Genomic DNA, 15451 nt, shown 5'->3' on the forward strand with positions numbered 1-15451 from the left:
TGCTGGGACAACTGGACAGCCTTGTACAAAGTAAGGAAATAAGTACTTACCTTGCACCAAACACAAACATGTACTCAAAATGGATCATAGATCCAAATACAAAATCTAAAACTATAAAACTTCTAGAAGAAAATGTAGGAGAAAATCTTTGTGACCTTAGGTTAGGCAAATATTTCTTTGAAACAATGTTGATAGCATTATCACAAAAGGAAAACTTGATAAACTGGACTTCTTCAAAATTAAGAACTGCTCTCTGAAAGAAACCGTTAAGAGAATAACAAGACAAGACAAACACTGGGAGCAAATATTTGCAAATAACCTACCTGACAAATGACTTTTATCTACAATATATAAAGAACTATTGAAACTCAATAATAAGAAAACAAACATTCACAAACAAAAAATAGGCAAATGATTGAGAAGATGCTTCACCAAAGAAGACATGGAGATGGTTATCTGTGGAGTAACACATGCAATGAGGCTGCAAACATACGGGGTACAAAGCAGTTTGGCGGTTTCTTCAATATTCCCTACCATATGACCCAGCCATCTCATATCTAAGAATTTAGTCAAGGGAAATAAAAGCATATGCCTATACACAGACTTGTGAACAGATGTTCATTGCAGCTTTATCTGTTATAGCCAAAACCTAGAAATAACTCAAATGTTTGTCAACAAGTGACTAAATAAACAGCTCACAGTATATCCATATGATGGAAGACTCAGTAATAAAAAGAAATGAGCTATTTATACATGCGATGCCATGGATGAATCTCAGAATAATTATGCTGAGTGAAAGAAGTCAGACAAAAGTAATACAGATTTTATGATCCCCTTTATATAAAATAATTCTAGAAAATGCAAAGCAATTTATAGTGACAGAAAGCAGATCACTGGTTACCTGAAACCAGGGGAATGAAGAAGGGGCAAGTTACAAGGGACAGATTCCCAGGGGCGCCCAGGAACTTCTTGAGGTGCTGGATACATCTGTTGCTGTGACTGTGGTGGGGGCTGCATTGCGGTGTGTGAATATACAGCCGTCAAATTATACACTCTAAACATTCGCAGTTCATTGTATATTTATAAACCTCAGTAAGCTACTTAAAAATTTTTTGTTCCTAGTGTTTTTAAGTGTGTCATAATTTGGGTATGTGATACATAAAGTTCAGCAAAAAAGTCACATGATGATGAAACAAATTGTAAACATCTGTTTTCAAAGTGCTTTCTTTATAGCATGAGTTTATTTGGAAAAGCAATTATTTTCATATTCATTGTTAATGTCACTTGCAGTTTGAAAGTTCAGTTAATGCTTATTTCTTTGAATATATCTTCTAAGTAACAAAATATTGACTGTCAATTCTCATCAGCAAAGATCAGCAAAGTTGGAATAATTACCTTTTTGTGTAAGACATACATGGAAACAATGTCTGACCCCCTTAGCTACTCCAAGTACCTGCTACCACAAGTCCCTGGGCAGCACTTGGAAGTGTGACTCCAAAGCCATCTTCATAACTGCGAATTGCTTGGCCAACTGGGAAATGAGCCCCTGCAATTCGACTGAGGAGGAGTCTGGATCGGGTTTAAAAGCATGGGCTCGCCACCACCATCACCTTTTCCCCACTGCAGAAGGCCCACGCTGTCACAGAGGCTGATCCTGGACAAGACGTGGCCACCTGATGCACACACCATCCAAGCATCAGTAATCAAGAAAATGGACTTTCTTTAACATCATTTACCTAAAACATATCCCGAGAAGTTTCCACACTTTCAACCTACACCTCAGTGGATGTCACTTGTACTCCATCTGAGGGGCTCCAGTAGATGCTGGAGGGGGGTGAATAGTGTACAGGACTTCCTCAGTACTTGAAACGATTTGGGCAACCCGTACTGCAGTGTAATGCTGCGGGAAAGCAACCACGTCAGGCAGCTGAGCAGCACTGCTTCGTGGTCAGTGAGCCTGTCACCCACTCAGGACGCAGCAGCAGACCGCGTGCGTGTCTGGGCACCAGTTCACACAAGTCTCACAAGCCCTCCAAGGCGGCTATGCCTCTCTCATCATTTCACAAGCGTATGACCTCCAGTCAGAATGAATTTTAAAAATAACATAAATTTATAAACTTATATTATGAATTTGCTCATAAATTTATAATGTTTGTAAATATATACACTTTTTAACTTAGAGTTATATTTATTTATGTGTTATTTTGTAATCATTGTAGTTAAGTGACATACATTTTAACTTTATGGTGAAAAATAATTATTTTTGGAAAATTGTATAGATATTTTAGTTCCCATTTTCTAAATAACCTTGAATATGATTACTGGAAAATAACATAATATAGGGTTATTAGTAAATTATCTTATTCATCCTACTTCCAAATTATTAATGAAGGTAGAAGATGAGGCTGTCTTTTTAAGCTGATTTTGCAAAAATTCTTTGCCAATGGTAGCTGAGTAATTAGCCTTGGACTCGTTGTCCAGCTGAAGAGACTACCAGGGGAGGCAGCCACCATTTACCTTGATGCATGCCAACCTTGGGCTCTAGGAGAAAAAAAAGGCCCAGAAGACAGAGCAAAGACACCCAGGAAACAGGAATATTACAGAGCAGTTTTCTATCACAAGGTAAAAACACAACCACCTACAGTTTTACAAGAGGGTATCCCTGCTTATGGCATATGAGAACACTTCATGAATCATGCTTTTCAATGTCCTTCCTTTGGCCCATTTCCACAATAACTGTCAGTACCTTTGGTAAAGGTTGTGTTTAGAGGACACCCTAGTGTGATCAGTGCTCACAGTGGGTCTGGGGTCTCTGAAAGGCAAAGCAACAAAGACCCAGATCATCCTCCTGGCCTCAATCTCCTTCTGACATTTACTCTCTCTATACATTTAAGCAAGGTACTGAATTAGTCTGAGACCAGATCCCCTCTGTAGACTGTGGACACTGCAGCATTTACCCCAGGGAACACTTGAGGGGTCAGTAGAACAATACACATTGGCACACACTCAGGCAGGTGGCCTGTAAGCTCTCAGGCTGCTGGCTGTGCCTGTGACCCATCTCTGACGGACACCAGCACGATGCTGCAGCCCCAGTCGGCTCCGTTACGCTCTAGCTGGGGACCTGTTCCTGAGCAGCAATGGCATGCTGCATTGTCCTGCAAGAGCCAGCTATGCACCTTTCTTCCCAAATCAGCATTCAGGATGCCACGTAGGGGACCGAAACTGTCTATACTGGGAGTATGTACTCTGCAGAAATTGGGAAACACTACAAATAGACTCTTTCGTTTTTCACAGCTGGACTTACCATGGGGTTTAGGTAATCCACAAGATTCTAGTTTAACTCCCAGGAAAGTCTGAGGCGTAATGATAGTTGTCCTATTATAAATTGCGTACTCTTTTCCCCCAGCTACTTAATTCACATTTCATATCTGACAAAATATTTGTTAAAATACACATTTTAATATGATGCTTGACAATAGCATTAAAAGATATAATTAATAAAACTAATTTGGTTCTCTCAACAAATCCTAGAAATAAAATCCAAGACATACTCCATACAGATATGGAAAGTACTGAAAAAGAAACCTTTTGCTATTTACTCAGTAGCATAACACAGAGCTGCAGGGGACCAGGGTGACACCAGAGCCTGCAGAGGCTGTGCCGCATGGTCCTGGGGTTGGAGGGAGGGGGGCTTGGCCGTGGCTGCGTGCGGGGCTGCTGGATTGAGAGTTCTGTGAGGAGGACAGAAGCCTGTCCTTGCTCAGAGCTGTGGGAAGGAAACAGTCTCTTTCCACTGGGAAAATATAGTTGTAGTTTCCAAAGTTTTACTTTTAACATACTGTAAGAATTTCAAACTGAGAAATTAAACAAAAAAATGGGCCCAGAACAAGGAATATTTGGGGTACATAGAGAAAATTACAAAATCTGGGCATAGAAGTCCCCCACAGGGGTGAAATTCCCGATCAATTTGAGTGAGTAAATATCAAATAAATAAGTAAACAAATGGCTGAATGAATCAATCCCAGAAAGAAGAGACCGACACAAGGAGGAATCAGCAAGACTAGTGTCCTTAAGAGCTGAGATGATGAAAAATAACTGAGAGATTAAAATTATACTGTTGCAAAAATCTACCATGTGGCATGTGACTTCTATGCCTGTACAGCTATTCTAGATTATGGAAACCACAGCACCAGAATGCAAAAGAATGCTTCTTTTTCCTTGGCAGAATCCTGAGAAGTGTTCAGAATACTGTCTTTCTTAAAGACAGGCCCAAGCAAGCGCTATACACAACACCAGAGAAACCTTTTCATGCTGAGACGGGCCAATGGGATGGGAGAAGTCTCCGAATCCTTTGCTTGATGTGAACCCAATGGGGAAAAAAGTACAACGACTATTTTTGGTGTTAGGTTCCAAAGCAAAGAGAATAAAAAGACAAGAAACATGATTCTGCACCCATGCGTCCCAACACGAGTGAAGCGGCACCCGGGGGCTGGAGCCAGCCCTCATGCTCAGACCCCAGCTCCATCCCTCACTGCACAGCAAGGTCTCTGCGTCCTTTCTTTACTTCAAATGCAGTAATAGTAACCTTGCTGGGGACCGCCAGGAGACTAACTCAATGAGCTTTCTATGTAGTGTCCAAAACAGTGCCTGTCACAGAGTAAGTGTTACATCAAAGAAGAGTAGAGCTGATGATGGTCATCTTATATGCACCATCTGGTGCCGAATTCGGGAAGGAATAAAGATTGAACCATTTATTAAATTTATCCCTAGCCAATTGTTTTCATTTTGATGATGACTTTTTCCACATTCCTTTAGTGGTAAACGTCTTCTGATCCAAAATGCACAGTGCTCATCTGCTTTACAGGCCTCTCTTTTCTAGGCAAAATACATAACTGGTAGCACTATCCTGTTGGCTTTTTGCATATCAGGCTTTTTTTTTAAAATCATAGTATGTCTGCATAATTTGAGTCTTTTTAAACGGTTTTCTGTTGACAGTACTATTAGTTATCTGTTAAAAATGAAATGGAGATATTGCCAATTAGAGACATGCCCTTTAATCCAATAAAAGGGAAACAATCTAACAGAACTACAGATGAACTAAGAATACAGATAAGAGTATGTGTGGCAATGTACTCTGGCTCATGGACAGACAGACCCTTTAACCAAATCTCCACTGAGCTGAGTAACAATAAAATATGCTGCTAAATTACCACATTCAATATTACAAGCTTTTTCATAGAGGAAACATGCTTCTACAGAAATATTTTGAATTTCCTACAACCAACATGCTTAACCTGACTCAATAATGGCAAACAATTAAAAGGCACTAACTATTGCACAAAGCTTTTTCACATCTATGATCTTAACAAGTATGCATGTACGTTCCCTGGAAACAAGTAGGACACTGAGGGAAAGGCACAGAGCCCATGGATGTGACTAACTGCTGGGACAATGCTTATTATAAGGTGGTTGCCTGATGCTCATGATGCCTGGGGGAAAATATTTTTTCATTTTAAGCCACCCACCTCATTAAGAAATAATCATTTCTGATAATTTATACTTTTAATTTTTAATGATTATTTATCAAGATTTCATAACATGGTTGTTTTGATCACATGTATACTAATACTGATATATACTACACCAAGCCAAAATTAATTTTTAACTTATTATACAGGTTTGTTTGCAATATTAGGGTAGTTAACACACTACTTAAAGGCATAAAACATATTAGAAAAACCTTTTGTGATATAAGAGAAATACATATTCAGACACAGCAAAGAACAATGCTAAGTTTTCCAGTCCTAAGAGCTTATCATTGTGCTTGTAATGGACAACAGGTACCCAGTTGCTACAGTACTCAGACTCAACTGATTCATTTAAAAAATGATGGAAATTAATATTCAGAATATACTGACAATTACATCTTCTGTATTTTTTACACTAAACAAATGTAAGCTGCATTTTTATTTATGAAGGAGATACATAGGTACAGAAAATGTCTGAAGCAGAAAGTGTCTGACCCCTGCCCAAGTTTACCTCTGAGGAGCTAAGGGACATGAGGGCTCCCGCAGTGCTCACGGCAGGCCCAGAAAGGAGGCGACTCTCACTAAACAGTACCACTGAATACAGAGCGGTTCTCCCTAGTCACCAGAATATTGTTTCTGGCCATTTTTGCTTCTAATCATCTCTCAGCTATTTCCATTGGTTATATAGTTGCTTTAGTGGAAATCAGTTCTATTTCCAAAATGGCAAGTTCTCTAGATTATCAAACTGCTAACTCCCATTACATTGGTTTAGCTATAAAAAGGTTAGTGATATTTTTCCTAACTTCAAAATGTCAGCACTGTCATTAAGGATTACTAGAGTTTAGAATGCTAAATGTTTAACTCATTTAAAATACAGAAATGTAAAAGAAAGATGATAAATTCAAGCATTTTAAAGTGAGACTTTATAAAATAAGTGGACCCTCAATTTGTTACCCAGGGACCCTGATGGCCTGCTGTGAGGATTACATGAATTAACACCTGTAACATGTCTGACCAACAGCTAAGTGGCTGCCTCACTTCTCCCAAGGAAACCTTACTTCTCCCAAGGAAACCTTCCCAGGTGGGGGTTAAAGTGTGAGTCATTACTCCCATTCTTATGACTATATCAAATGCAGGGCACATGACGTACAATGAGGTTTTAGACAATGTTTTCCGTATTCATCTCAGCAGATATTGTGAAGTATAAGACTTTGTGCTTGAACATTTTACCTTTACACTAACATTATTTTTCTTTTTAACGAATTCACACCTTATGAAATAAATGCAAAATACTAGATTTTTTTCTTGCAAAGCATTTTAAGATATTTCCCAAAATATGTACAACCAGGAGTCACTGTTTCTGGTTCATAAAGGAAATCTAAATGGAAAAAAAAAGACTTAAACTACTTTATTTAAAAACTTAAAAATTAATACTGAGCAGTCAGAAGGGTATTTAAGCAAATATTACTTACGTTGTCACAGTGTAGGGCTAAAGCACAGAAGACAGCAAACATCTTGAAGTTGTTTTCGTCCGCTTTGGAGAAGGCACTGCCACTGATTTTGTTCACCATCTGCACCACCCCTATCACGCTGCCTCGGCTCACAATGGGCATGCACAGGATGTTCCGGGTGGTGTAGCCCGTGTACAGGTCTACTTCTCTGTGGCAAGATCAAGGAAGGAAACACCACCACAAAAGGAAAAACAAGCAGAAGAAAATAAGCTATGCTTCCTACCATAAATCTCAAATCCATTCACAATTTATGGGCATCAGCTACAAGTAACTGTAGTGGAACTGCTAGCTTCTAAATTCAAGGACAATGTGACATTTGAAAGTGTTTCATTAAACCCTTTTCCAAATTATTCTAACCAATTTGTTCTTTGTTTTCCAGAATAGTCTCTAGGAAGCTTTCAGCTGATTCTTTGGTTTTCAGGATCTAGCACTGCAAACACAGACAAACTGTAGATTCAGAGGAAAAATGTAATGAATTTGGTAAAATGACATATTCCTTTGAACCTGGTCATATTTATGAGAGATGTACTTGTTAAATGAACAAAGTTTAATGGGAGTTATCACCTTAAAAATTCAGAGCAGGGGTCAGCACACCACCACCTATAGGCCAAACCAGCCCTGTCCTGTTTTGTAAACAGTGTTAATGGAATATAACTGTGCCATTCCTTAATGGACTGCAACCACCCTACAAGGCAGCTGAAGGCTTGTGACAGAGACATTATGGCCTAAAAGAACCCAATACTTGCTACCTGATCCTTAATACAAAAGGTCTGCTGACTCCTGATTTAGAGGAAATGTTTTTTGAAAATAAGACTAAGTTCCATAGAAGAAATGATCTAACTAAGGGTAGGTGGACAGATGGCACTCTTTTGTGCCCAGTATCTTTTGCTCAGTGTTTGTGAGATTCACCCATGCTGCTGCACGTACCAGCAGTTCCACCCTTTTCACTGCTAAGTAGTACTCCATCTTTCATTTATCCATCCACCAGTTAATGGACATTATTATTTGTTAATGGCCAGTTTGGGGCAGTTACAAATAATGCTGCTTTGAAGATCTGCATACAAATCTTTATGTGGACAGTTGTTATTTTTCTTGGAGAGATACCTAGGGGTGGAGCTGAGTACAGTAAATGCATGCTTAACTTTACAAGAAACTGAAGCTGTTTTCCAAAGTGGCTGTACCATTACACATTCCCATCAGCAAAGCACAAGGACCAAGCTTCTCCAGATACTTGCCTACCATTGTTAATGTCAATCTTTTAAAATCTTAGCCACTTAACTTGGTGTGTAGTGGGATGTCACTGACAATTAAATTTACATTTCCCTGTGTCAAACATCTTTTCACATGTTTAATTGCTATTCATGTATCTTATGAAGTGCCTGTTAGAATCTTGTGTCCTATTTATTAAATTGGGTTAATTTATTTATTATGTTGGGAGAGTTGTTTATATATTCTGAATACAGTATTTTGTCAGATGCAGGCTTTGCAAATTTTTCTCACATCTATTGCTTGCCTTTTCATGTTCTTAATAGTTGACCCATAAATTTTTATCAAAGGTTTTATATAAGGATTTATAAATATTTTCAATATTTAAAGACTAAAATAACAAAAATTAAAGAAAAACAGATTTTCAGCATATTCTTTATTTACTGACAATCCATGTTACTGTTATTCAGGTATAGCTGTGTTATATATACGAGTTGCATATACTTGACATTAATCAATCAAGTGTCTGGAAAAGCTTCCTATTACTTATGTTATTTAAGTGTCTTAAAGTAAACCAAATGTTTGCATTAACTCAACACTGCTGTCAAAATACTTCAACTATTATGTACTAACAGTCATGACATCAGTCTTGAGACTTGTGATTTCTAGAGATTTATTAAGATCAGATTACATAATGTGGTTTTTAGTTCACCAAAGGAACCCAAAACAAAACAAAACATATTTATAAACTGTCTTAATATCCAAATATGAAACAAGCGATGCAACTTCCTGAATTCCTATTTTGTGTCAGGTAAAAGCAGTCTTTTTGCTTTTATTCCATCATTATGGAATATTATCTTTAATCTTAAAAAGAAATGCAAAACAGGCATTATTGTACCCATTTTGAACATGAGGAAGCTGAGCAGAGAGAGATTAAATAACTTACGCCAGGTCATTCTGGAGCTAATAAATGACAGAGCTAGGATTCGAAGTGGGTACTTTTCTCGTTATGTGTCACTTTTAAGGTAAGGTTTGAGGGGGAACATGCTCAGGATAAAATGATGATGCTGTAATAAAAAAGTAGCAACTTTATAAATTTAGTTTTTCTGTTGCATTCATAATGTTTTAAACTCCTCTAGCTGGGTATCATTAATGGCTTAGAGTCCATCATATACTACACATCTGAAAACACAGGCCACAAATGGAGTTGGTTCCAGAGCGCCACGGGAGAGGGACCTAGTAGCTGGGAGGTGGGGCCTGCAGATGCACTGTGAGGCTTCAGACAAGGGGACAGGGCGGGAGGAACTCACCTAGGACACAGGCTGTCTCTTACCTGTTAAAGCGAGGGTCTGCATAGGCATCTGGAATGTTCAGGACTTCCCCTGTTCTTGCTACTTGACCAGCAATCCCTTTCTCAATTGAAAATCTGCACATATGAAAGAGAGGGATGCTAGTCAAAATACAGATGTTGTAGAATAATTTGAAATATTTTTCTACTACCAAATATTGAATAAAAAAGCACTGTTACTTGGAATGCTTGTATTAATTGTAAATGTACATGTTCTTAGTTATTTCATCATAAAATATGTAAAGATAAATACGAAAAACATTGCATAGTAATCACTCAAGAGACTTGTATTAAGATACAGCTCACATTGAATTATACTGGGTCACAAACTGAAGTTGAAATTTACCTAGCACTCCATCACACTGACCAATAATAATCCTTTACGTTTGCAAAGTACCTTGTAATTTACAAGATGCCTTGATATAGATGGTCATTAATTCTCACTGGTTTGATGCACTGAGGCCCATATGGGTCTGGTAGCTTGCCAACATTCCTAAAGTATCAGTGGCACACTACAAACCAGAATGCAGGTCCACACCATTGTATGTTCTACCACACATACAACCAAATTCACAGGCTCTGGCAGATCCTAAGATCCTGAGCCATTACGGAATTTTAAGGCATTTGCAACACAAGTACCATGTAAAGATATCACATTTACAACTTCTAGTATTTTTACTTCTTCAATTTGTTAAAATTTAAAAGAGCCAAAATAGAAGCATTATCTGATTACACGCAATTATGTTTTGATATCTAGTATCAGCATTTTCTTTTATATATTCTCATATATATAATCTTCTCATTATGTCATTATACCTACACATTCATCTCAAAATTTTAAGATGTCTATAATCCACAATATCTACATATTTTAATAACTCTAAAATAACTTTCATAATATTACATTTTCAACATTATATGAAATAATCATTACTGAAATAGATCTCCAGCCTAAAGATTCTCCCTGAGGAAAATTCAAGAGAATTAACTTTCGTAAAACATCAAAAAGTGAACCCAACATTGCATAAGATGCAAGCTTGTTTTCCTCCTGGCTTTCCTGTGCTTCAAACACCATGAACACAACAAATCAGACTGCCGGAGCAAAGAGTATCACAATCCATTCCATGATTTCTGCTTGATTTTCTTGTCTGAGGGTAATCTAACTCTGACATGTATTCCAACTCTGTGGTTTGCTATCTCTGGTCACTGGAAGCCACAGTTAAGGGATATTCCCTACACGAACATCTGGCATTAACTAGCCCATTGAAAGGGCCACAGCCAACCCCACTCCCCTCACTGTTTCTCCCATGCTTATAAACACAGGCTACACATTACTATCTTCAAAACGAGCTTAATACCAGCCCCGTTAGGGAACACTTGAACTTTCAGCAAGAGAAATGACTTTACTAAATGACTATAGCCAGACTGATTTACTGAGATCTAAACACAAACCAAAATAATTTTAAAATAAAAAAAAAAACCTAAATAGTGCCTGTAAATCAGAGTTCTGTGGGTGCAAACGACAGAATCTACCAGCCAGGCCTATAGAACAGGAAGTGCTCAGTGGTGGGCAGTGGTGAGGCCTGGTGCAGGGCACACACCTGTGTTCTGCACACCTGCACAGTGCCCTTGTGATAGTCGTTCCCAGCCAAAATGAAATAGCAATTCTGAGTTGGTAAGGAGCAGGGTCTTACTCGAATGCTGTAGCTCCCCAAGCATTTTGTATATGAAGAGTTAAACAAGGCACATGAAGCAAGAGGAATGTAATGGCTACAGAGTTTTGAAGTTCTGAATATTAAGCTTGAGTCCTAAACTTTCTGAGGCAGGCCCCTTGTAGGTGTTCAGCTTGTGAACACAACTGAATCACATGATCATAATTAGCCAGTGTGCCTCGACCAGCCACAGTCCATCCTGTTCATGTGGTGAAAACAGCTGCCATTTAAAGAACCAGACTGAGGGCTTAGTTTCCAGATGGAACAGGAAGTGTGCTGATTGAACTGACTGTTAAGTTGTAGGATAATGTGCTTAGGCCATTAAATGTACCAGCCAATTTTCACTGTGGTCTGGACTCTAAGACCACCCCACAGGTTGGGGAGGGGTGGGGGCCGAGTTGTTTAGGTACGCCCTGCTCCTAGACATAGAAGAGTCTGCAGACCTCCTGGTGGGGCGCACCTTTACCTACCTGGGAGCACTAGTAAGTTTTTCCAACGTGATTTCCAAAAGGACCGCCTCCGGAAGACGGCATTTCCAGGAGTGACGCTAAAGCTTCCTAGGCGTGGTTTCGCTGGCACTGCAATGCCATTCCCAGAAGTACTACCTTCAGGAGGCGGGTCCTGGTGGGAATGACATCACAGTATGACAAGGACTGTCAGCACACCTGTGAACAGGCACAGAGAGGTGGGCCACAGAGTACCTGCCCTTCTGCAAGCACAGCACACTGACAGTCTCCTTGTGGTGTACCTTATTTCTTTGGTCTTCTTGAAGATAGGTTTTCCTTCCTTTTCCTCTCCAATGTCAAAAAGGTCTGAATACAACTCCTTGTTCTTATGGTCTACCTGGAAAAGTGCACAACGATCGGCATTCACCAGGTTTTTTGCATATATCTAAAGACAAGTAATAAAACAAGAGTAAGCCAATGAGAAATTCAAAGGTAAACTTTATCAGAAATAAATATTAATTCAGCTAGTCTATACTGTAATTGTGTGTGAAATCAGCATTATAACTAATATACATATATAAATACAAAAAATAGATGTGTACAATCTTTTGAATGTGCTAACATTCACAGATATGAACATGAACAAATGAAGAGCTGCTATGCACAGGCCGCAGTGCTGGATGTTGAAATACTACAATACTCATCTTTAAGCATCTGCCAGATGGGCAGGAGCCTGATGGGGCTCCACAGAGGTGATGGTGGGCACCATTTTTGCATGCTACCTCTACTTTGAGAGTACTGTGGGTGCACCTGGCCCTGTGCTCCCACAGCCTTGCTAAAGCTGGCCAATGCATGCAGTCTACATAAGGCACACTCCTTGATGGCCTGGCTCTGGTGACCAGGGGAACTTGTGTTCCTGGGTCCCATGGACTGTAACAATTGGAGAGTTCTTGGCAGACCACCACTCTCAGGGCACTACACACACAGCAAGACTGAAACCCACCCCCAGTCTTTCTGGTAAAAGGCCTATTTATTTGTCCTGGAGCTTCATCCTGGGCAGGTTTCAGCTCAGGCACACATCTAGAAGCTACAGAGATGCTCTTCTCAAAGAAGGTATGCTGGCAGACACCATCACTGTACCCTCCCTCAGCATCACTACCGCTCTCTGATATCGTCCAGAAAGGAGCTTGTATGGAGACACATTTTTGCAACTGTCATCCATGGGACACCTCCAGATTCCCTGGTCTGTAGGCTAGAAAGGTTTACTATGCAAATCCACAGGACTGCATATATTTGCATAGTTTAAAAGCTGTTTCCAGAAGGTCTGAATTCCACTAAGCCTAAAACTAGGTGCTGAATAAGATCTGTCCTTCCGGAACAGGTCTAGGCAGACCCTCAACAATTGAAAACTATCAAGACTAAGTCAGGCTGCTCAATCACAAATGTTCGAGAGACAACCAAGAGCTAGAGCAAGGTTGAATGATAAAGTTCATTGTCTACACAGGGCCACTTCTTCAAGACTGGGAAAGGCAGTTGTTTTGCCTAGCACACAGAAACAAACAGAGTGAAGTAAAATGTTTCTAATGAAATGGCAACATAAAACCTCAGGAAAGGGCCTTAAGGAAATGAATACAAGTAATATACATGACACAGGGTTCAAAGTGATTGTCATACAGATGCTCACTGACCTTAAGAGAAGAATGGATGAATGCAGTGAGAAGTAACATTATACTAGATGGTGAAAAGTTGAAAGCTTTTCCTTTAAGATCAGGAACAAGACAAGGATATCTATTCTTGCCACTTTTGTTCAACACAGTATTGGAATTCTAGCCAGAGGAATTAGACAAGAGAAAGAAATAAAAGGCATCCAATATTTAAAGAAAAAAGTAAAACTGTTCCTAGCTGTGGATGATAACGTTTTATACACAGAAAACCCTAAAGACTCCACCAAAAACCTGTTAAAACTAAAGAACAAATTCAGTGAAGTTGTAAGGTAAAAAATCAACATGTAAATGTCTTTTGCAAGAAAGAGAAATTAAGAAAACAATCCCATTTATCACATTTTTTAATAGGAATAAATTTAATCAAGGAGGTGAAAGAACTGTACACTGAAAGTAATGCCACTGATGAATGAAACTGAAGATACAAATAAATGGAAAGCTATTCCATGCTAATGAATAGGAAGAATATTGTTAAAATGTCCATATTGCCCAAAGCAATCTACAGATTTAATGCAATGCCTATCAAATACCAAAGGCATTTTTCACAGAAACAGCACAAACAATCCTAAAATTTGCATGAAACCACAAAAGACCCTGAATAGCCAATGCAATTTGAAGAAAGAAGAAAAAGGTTTGGAAGTACCACAGTCCCTGATTTCAAGCTATATTACAAAGCTATAACAGTCAAAACAGTATGGTTTAGGCATAAAAATAGACACATAGACCAATGGAATAAAATAGCCCAGAAATAAGCCCACATACATATGGGTCAATTAACTTAACGCAAGGAGAAAGGAATATACAACAGGAAAAGGACACTCTCTTCAGTAAATGGTGCTGGGAAAACCAGACAACCACATGCCAGAGATACTAGATTAGTATCTTACATCATACACAAAAATTAACTCAAAAGTAGATTAAAGACTTGAATGTAAGTCCTGAAACCATAAAACTCTGAGGCAAAAATATATGTGGTAAGCACCTTGACACAGGTCAAGGCAATATTTTTTTGCATCTGACTCCAAAAGCAAAAGTAAACTACTTTTATTTATTTTACTACTATTATTTATTATTTATTTACTTACTAAATAATTTATTTTATTCATTTTTACTATTTTGACATATTCAGTACTATGTTGAACAAAAGTGATAAGAATGGGAATCCTTGTCTTGTTCCTGATGTTAAAGGAAAAGTTCTCAGCTTTTCACATTCTAGTATGATGAAAGCTACATTAAAAAGCTTCTGCACAGCTAAGGAAGCCATCAACAAATGAAAAGGCAAACTAATGAATGGGAGAAAATATTTGCAAATCATATATTGATAATGGATTAATATAAAAAATATAGGAAGCACTCATACAAAAAAAATAACTCAAAAAAGTCTTTAAAAATAGCAAAACACAGACAATCTGATGTAAAAAATGAGCAAAGGAGCTGAATAGACATTTTTCCAAAAAAGACACAGATGGCCAACAGACATATGAAAAGATGCTCAATATCACTAATCATCAGAGAAATGCAAATCAAAACCACAATGAGATCACTTCACACCTGTTAGAATGGCTAGTATCAAAAAGATAGGAAATAACAAGTATTAGTGAGGATGTGGATAAAAAGGGACATTTGTACACTGTTGGTGGGAATGTAAATTGGTGCAGCTATCATGGAAAATAGTATGGAGGTTCCTCAAAAATTAAAAATAGAACTACCATAAAATTCACTTCTGGGTATTTATTCTACAAAAATGAAAACAGTAATTTGAAAAGATAGAAACACTTCCAGGTCCACTGCAGCATTACTGACAATAGCTAAGACATGGAAACAACCTAAGTGAACATTATTCAGCCATAAAAGAGAATTAAATAAATCTTGGCATTTTTTACCATATGGGTGAACCTTGAGGATATTACGCAAAATGAAATAAGTCAGACAGAGAAGACAAATACTGTATGATCTACCTCATATGTGGAATCTGAAAA

General features: G+C 38.4%; 1 protein-coding gene across 1 annotated transcript in view; it reads right to left on the reverse strand.

Moving 5' to 3' along the window:
* LOC130679762 (cAMP and cAMP-inhibited cGMP 3',5'-cyclic phosphodiesterase 10A-like) overlaps positions 1-15451 on the reverse strand; it is a 108178-nt gene that overhangs the window by 56040 nt on the left and 36687 nt on the right. The window contains exons 10-12 of the mRNA XM_057489202.1: positions 12054-12196; positions 9579-9671; positions 7001-7187 (exon numbers count right to left, since the gene is read on the reverse strand). Coding sequence (XP_057345185.1) covers positions 7001-7187; positions 9579-9671; positions 12054-12196 — 423 coding nt within the window. The remainder of the gene's footprint in view (positions 1-7000; positions 7188-9578; positions 9672-12053; positions 12197-15451) is intronic.

This window comes from Manis pentadactyla, chromosome 12, assembly GCF_030020395.1.
Source record: "Manis pentadactyla isolate mManPen7 chromosome 12, mManPen7.hap1, whole genome shotgun sequence".
Lineage (NCBI taxonomy): Eukaryota > Metazoa > Chordata > Mammalia > Pholidota > Manidae > Manis > Manis pentadactyla.